Genomic DNA, 7,500 nt, shown 5'->3' with positions numbered 1-7,500 from the left:
TATGAACTGGACACGATTATCCCAGGTTTCTCTTTCTTCACCCGTATGTCGATCGATTTTTTTCTCCAAATCAATTTTAAGTAAATTCGCTGTGGATGCGCCAACTCCCGGAGAGCTTGCGCCCAGCGTCATTGTACTTCCATACAAAGTGTTGCTATTTCCATCACCATTCTCGTCCGAATGTGGGCTCGGTATATTCAAATGATTCATTTCAATACGTTCCATAATGCGTTCATTCAACAGAATTAATTGAAAATATTATCAATTTTAACTCTAAAATTTTCTTTTCTTTGTTTTCTTAATTGCTTTTTATTTGATTTCTATGAGAAATATTTGAATGCAAAATGGTGTAACTGTGTTTAGAAATCTGCTGATAATTGCGGACGAAATTGAAATTGATTATTTATATTCCATGTAATACATGTATTTAACAAGATGAGTCACTGCGTGTTCAGTGAAAAAAAATTCAAATTAATGTTAAGAATTCATGTCGCACTTGAAAAATTCCAGCTGAAGATTCAGTTATGTTGGTGAGTTATTCATATTTCCTATGAAATATTCTCTTTTGTAGATCTTTTGAAAAATTTCTCTACCGACTGAAATATCGGTTTGTTGTTCTTTCTCAAGAATTTAGGCTAAATTCTAACCCACTGGCAGTGTTAACTGCTGATCAACATCCTGAAATAGTAGAAAGAAATAGATTATAAACATTGTATTCATATCAATAATAAATAAAGTAATTATTTAAATGGTAGACTAAAACAGGCTCACTATTAATAATGAACAAGTAAGGAATATATATGTGTGAACTGAGAGAAATATGATCCTGGGGAAAAACAACTAATCAATGGCTAAGTTTAAACCTTGGCCAACATACAACCAATCTTTTGTATCGAGAGATACTTAGAATTCATCTATATATGTATATATATATATATATATATATATATATATATATATATATATATAAAGTGAATCAGACATCCTTGGGCCATCACTACACATAACAAAGGAAACTATTTTATATGAATTTTTAGAAAAAAATATATATATAACACAAAAAACATAAACATAATTTGAAGAAAAATTTGTTCATCACCCACGTACGTTTAGTTCACAATCCCCTATTTCTAATTCGTTTTCTTGATAATTTTTTAGTATTTTACTAAACACAAGGGATGTTACAATATATGCGATGACTGGATTAAATCAATGTGTGCATGCCTCTCTCTCTCTCTCACTCTGTACACACACACATACACACATGCACACGTGTGTGTGAGAGAATGTGTATGTGCGTGTGTGTGTGTGTGTGTGTGTGTGTGTGTGTGTGCGTGTGTGCGCGTGTGTGTGTGTGTGTGCATGCATGTATGTTTAATCAGTTATGTGTGCGAGTGAGAGAGCAAGAGTGTATCAATACTTATGCACATGAGTGTATGTTTAAGTAATTATACAATGAGATGCATACCATTGTTTCACACATTTCAAATATTCCACTACTGATAACTGGTATCCACTTCAATAGCTGTGTGCAACAAGATGTTGATGTGCCTGGCCGATTATCAACGACCTGTAAGAGGAGAATTTTTCAAGCTAACTCATCTAACTCCTACCCTGTACATTCTGTACAATATATAAAAGAAACATCTGCTATGGATTTAAACTCAACCATTATATACTCGTAGAACCTTTCTAATTGCTCCAGATAATCTAATGCAAAATCAGAAGTGAGAATAAAAAGTTAATTAACTTTGTGTATTTAATCTTTCGACCATCCACACTGTCCTTAAATAACTTCATGATGTGAAATATCAACATTTTCTTTGCGTCGGTATTAATATATGATACTACATATCATAAGATATATAATAGCACAAACTAGCTTTTTCAACGATAACTTTAATTACAAAATACAGCAATTGTTCCAGTGCAGTATTAATAGCAATCGTTGAGTTTTCAGTATCATACTATTGTATAAATTATTTTATAAATGCTTCCATAAATGAATAAGCTCCAGCGTATTTATTCATAAGATAGGGTGCTTTAAAAGATACTGAAAACTCTGCAACTAACAAGTATATGTATGCTGTGGGGTATTATGAACATTCTGAGTGAGGGAGAGAATTGGAGGAAAAGGGAACAGTAAAACAAATTTTTATAAGTTTATCCATTCATCAATCGTAGATTTTCTCGGTTAGCTGATTATACAATTTACATAAATAGTATCATATATATTTAAATCAGTGACAACAGCCACATAGGAGGTCACTTGTTTAGGACAGGCCGGTCAGAAAGTGTTTATTGGTTTTGCACATTTAAAGCTCTTAGCGGTATAGGGGACACGTCATATTTGTTGGCTGCAGACATAAAACCTCTCTACAACTGAAGGTAGAAAAACGTCTTGTCCAGATAGAGTTATAGACAAAAAAATCCCGAAACACATGTGTGTGTGTGTGTGTGTGTGTGTGTGTGTGTGTGTGTGTGTGTGTGTGTGAGTGTATGTGTGTGTGACTGTGCATAAATATGTATATAAGGGATAAGCTTAGCTGCAACTCCCTTGATTATGCACCTCTGCTTAGAGTGGGCTGACATAGGGCTAAGCATCAACAACAAATGCAACAACAACAACTTTGTCCCACAGAGCAGATTTATCCTATATTAAGTAATAATTCTTTCTATTATATGCACAAGGCATGAAATTTGGGGGAGAGGTATAGTCGATTACATCGACCCCAGTACTCAGCTGGTACTTAATTTATCGACCCTGAAAGGATGAAAAGTAAAGTCAACCTCGGTGGAACTTGAACAGAGAACGTAGCGACGGGAGAATTACCGTTAAGCATCTCGTCCATCGTGCTAACAATTCTGCCAGCTCGCTGCCTTCCGCTATTAAGTAATAATGCAACAAGTCCTTTTCAAAATGCTCTTCTTATAATATAATATATATTTATGTCATTCTATAAGATTGATCTGTCATTTAGCAATGTCACCATGGTTAATATAGACGTAATTGCCTGCTTCCTCAAGAATCTTCTCAATTACAATCGATTCTTGAAATGTCACTTGAACTCTGAACAAAATGCTTTATCCTATTCATAAAGACACTCTTTGGAAATTATGTTAGAAATATTTCGATATAGCATAGAAGAAATAATGATACTAAAATATACAAATACATATATTTCGCGAAAAATACATTCACGCAAGGGCGCACACATTCTCGCATATACACACAGATGCACAACCAGCCCCACGCAGAAGCATTTATATACACAACTAAAATACAATAAATTTAATCTAAATGTAAAAAGATACCTATAAATTTGTGTGCTTAAGAAGTTCGCTTCGTTACGACATGTTTATGTGTTCATTCCCTTGCAGCTGCATCTTAGGAAAATGTTTTTAACTATATCAGGAGTTCACAAATGATGTGAGCGTGAAATCTTGTGGAGAGAAGTTGTGCAAAATTCCGATATATATGTGTGGGGGTGGGGGGTGTATACGTTTCTATGTATGCGTATGTTTCTGAGTGTGCATGTATGCACATATGTACATGTATATATCTAAAACTTTACCTAATGATGGTGGATTGTATATTATGATATAATGTTTTACGACATTTCTACTATCGAAAAGATGTGTCGTAAATTTTAAATGCCATTCATGTTTATTATATGCACATAGGCGTAGAAGTGGCTGTGTGGTAAGTAGCTTGCTTACCAACCACATGGTCCCGGGTTCAGTCCCACTGCGTGGCATCTTGGGTAAATGTCTTCTACTATAGCCTCGGGCCGACCAAAGCCTTCTGAGTGGACTTGGTAGACGGAAACGGAAAGAAGCCCGTCGTATATATGTACATATGTATGTGTTTGTATGTCTGTGTTTGTCTCCCCAACATCGCTTGACAACCGATGCTGGTGTGTTTATGTCCCCGTAACTTAGCGGTTCGGCAAAATAAACCGATAGAATAAGTACTAGGCTTCTAAAGAATAAGTCCTGGGGTTGATTTGCTCGACTAAAGGCGGTACTCCAGCATGGCCACAGTCAAAAGACTGAAACAAGTAAAAGGGTAAAAGAGTATATGCATATAGAAGTCTGTCACTAAAAGTCTAATTCATTTAAACGTGTTTAACTTATTTGAATATAAGGAGATATAGAAAACAAGTGGTATGTAGTCAAACTATTCTATAACTATTCCAGGAGGAAATTAGCCAGCAGGCAATTTCGACAATGAGACTTCTTCCATAAAGTAAAATTCACACTTCTTATCCATAGAACTCGTTTCTTATTTGGAGAGGAAATAAGAAAACAGAAGTGAAGTCTCACTCTTAGGAACACTCTACATACAAATGAGCTGTAACTATGTGTAGCGATTGAATAGGAAATTACAATATTAATTTTTAACCAATCGAATAATAGAACTTCGTTGTAAGTTCATTTTTCAAATATTATATCAAGCGAGGCAGCCAGTGTTAGAATTGTACATCGTTTTAAGTAAAATATCGTGAAGCTTCGCTTTCATATAGGAACAATTTTAGCAATGATGTCCAGTAATCGAAATATCTAGACTACAACTGAAGTTCTGATATAAAAGTAGTAAATTAATTCAAATTATAATGTGAACTCAGTCTATACAGAAGGAAGTCGGGATATAGAAAGATACTACGAAGTAAATAAGGCTGAAGAAATCTGCTTGTTGGTACGAAAGAGAAATTATTGTCATACCTTATATTTTCATAGAATCTAAATTTATATTTATTATGTGATTTAAATCTCCCTTTTCAACGTTTTTAAAATCATTAATGTCATTAGTGTAATTGATATCATTACTATTATCGTTATTGCTTTTATTTTATACTATAAACCACTCGAGTATTTCACTGATAGTTAAATATCAATTACAAAATTGCTTCAAGGCAAATTATCAGTAAATCTTTAGTGTACTGATGCTTAATCTAAGATTGACGTTGTGACGAAAGAACAAAATCTATATAAGGTTAAAGTAGATTTTAGATACTGTGGGAAAATTTAGAAATCTGATGGTGTATTTCTATAATGAAATTAATAAAAGGAATATAATTAAATAAGATTTGCCTATAAACAATTAAATGTGGGGGAAAGAGATGAAGTGAGAGGAAGAAGCACACGAGAAATGATGAAATTAATGAAAAAGATAGAAAGAAGAAAAGAATGAGTTAGTGCAGAAAGTTACAAAACGATGAAATAAATGGAGTGGCGGGTTAGTTAGATAAAAGGATAAGAAAAAAAGGAAATGTACGAGAAAAACCAAATATTTAAGAACAGAAAATAAAATTTGAAGAATATAAAGAAAGAAAAACAAGGCAAGAATGGAAAGGAACCAGAGTGAAAAATACAAGAAAATAACATAAGGAACAGAAATGGATGTCTTCTAGGACATTCATTAGAACGACGTCGATTCATTTGCGTTATGATTCATTTACTCTATCTGTATTATAATCACTCATTCTAGCTTTCTGTCACACATTTTCTCTTTTTCTATCAATATTTCTTCACGCGCTTGCGCGCGCACACGCTTGCGCGCGCACACGCTTAGTTTTAAGTGTATATATATATATGTGTGTGTGTGTGTATGTATATATGTATATATAAGTGCGTGTGTTTTTATTGGCTAAACTGGCAATATCACCATCCCCAAGTACAACAACATATATATACATGTAAGTATATATATATATGTATATGTATATATATATATATATATATATATATATATATATATATATATATATATATATATATAAGCATATATATATATATATATATATATATATATATAAGCATATATATATATATATATATCCAGATAGATAGACAGATGATACACGCGCACGCACACACACACACAGACACACACACATATATATACATACATACATACATACATACACACACACACACACGCACATATATATATATATATATATACATACCGGGAGAAGAGAGAGAGGCAATAAGTTGTTAAAAAATGTGAATATTTTTGAAGGTTGATAATGAATTTATAATGATTATAATGTTATTGCATTTTCTAATCAGTGAGTGATATTGTCTTTAGGACAATGCTATATATTCTCGCTGTCAGGAAAATCACAGTAGGTTCAGCGAACCACATGAAAGAATTGAATAAAAATAAGTTGTCAGAAGAAAATCGAAACAGTGTTCCTTTAGTTTTTGAAGATTATCAAATATATATATTTGGAAATTTAAAAATGCTTATGTATGCTTTGATGTTGATTATAGAAAAACTGTTTCGAAGCTGAATCGAAATCAGATTACACATTATGTGCATATGTTCTCGAGACATATGTTAGACTTATATTAGAATATTTACGTTCATATAACCGGGGAATTTTGTCTGTTGTACATGTATAAACAAGAATTTATCCTTTTTACTCCCCCCCCTACCAAAAAAGAAGATTGTTCCCACAGGTTGGAAAAAAACACTAAGTCATTATTTGCAACTGAAGCACCTACAATGTTTCTTGACCCAGTAAAAATAGCTGCTAGTTCTACAATCTCAAACTAGACGCAACATGTACATGTATGCGCATGAGTATGTGGTTTCAAGTAAATCTATGCTCCAATGTTTTGGCTTTTTTTCTGTTGAAGGGCTAACGTCCGAAAAGTTGAAGCCTCCTCTCCTTCAAATAATACTATACTTGTCAAAACATTGACCCTTTTTAACGACTTTGTCTTTGCACTAAATGTGTATGCTCTGTGTGTGTGTGTGTGTGTGTGTGTACGTGTGTGTGTGCGTGCGCGCGTGTGTGTGTGTGCGTGTGTGAGTGTGAGTGTGAGTGTGTGTGTGCGTGTGTATTTGTGTATGTATCCGTATGGATGGGGGAGATATGCCATAATTAAATATTAAACTCATTTTCTGTTATTTCTCAGCTCAGCTATACTCTTGATTATTCTCTTTGTATTTCTTTTACTTATCTATTTTATTTCCTTTGACTTCATTATGGTATCCGGTTACAAGTGAAAGAGTATTTTCAGAATACATAATAGAGAACAAAAGAAACAAACATCACTTGATATAGCCAATGAGAACACCAGCAATCAGATCTGGGTATTTGCTTTTTTATTTACCTTCTAGTTGTTTCAAATCCTTCATTCAATATAAATTCGTAAATTACAAAAATCCTCTTCAAAACTTTTAGCTATCTACGACCTATACATTTACTTTTCATTTTAATTCTCTTTCTTTTATATACTTGCCTGATTTTCTTCATGATTATCTAACCTTATACGTATGTATTGTTCTGTGTTTAGTTGTGCAAAAGCATGTACGTGTATATATGTTTATGTAAATACTAATTGATAATTAAAATCATTTGATTCCATGTGCTCTCCAGGATCGCCATCGGCAACTATTGAAAGCAGTTGCTTTCATGAAATCAGTTGCCATTTCATTTAATAATGGCCTGTTACTCAATGCCAGCTTAGAAAAACTAGAAAACC

The 7,500-nt window shown here is 33.2% G+C and overlaps 1 protein-coding gene across 3 annotated transcripts in view; it reads right to left on the bottom strand.

The window, feature by feature from the left end:
- Window positions 1-7,500, bottom strand: part of LOC106871356 (sodium- and chloride-dependent transporter XTRP3) — a 200,902-nt gene that overhangs the window by 108,090 nt on the left and 85,312 nt on the right. For all 3 annotated transcript variants that reach the window (XM_089351777.1, XM_052967131.2, XM_052967139.2), the window contains exon 2: window positions 1-678. This exon is cut by the window's left edge and continues 76 nt beyond it. In XM_089351777.1, the coding sequence (XP_089207903.1) occupies window positions 1-225 (225 nt within the window). In that variant the 5' untranslated portion in view covers window positions 226-678. The remainder of the gene's footprint in view (window positions 679-7,500) is intronic.

This window comes from Octopus bimaculoides, chromosome 1 (genome assembly GCF_046866305.1).
Source record: "Octopus bimaculoides isolate indiv1 chromosome 1, ASM4686630v1, whole genome shotgun sequence".
Classification (NCBI taxonomy): Eukaryota; Metazoa; Mollusca; class Cephalopoda; order Octopoda; family Octopodidae; genus Octopus; species Octopus bimaculoides.
The sequence above is the reverse complement of the archived record's forward strand: the minus strand, read 5'-3'. Positions and strand labels throughout refer to the sequence as shown.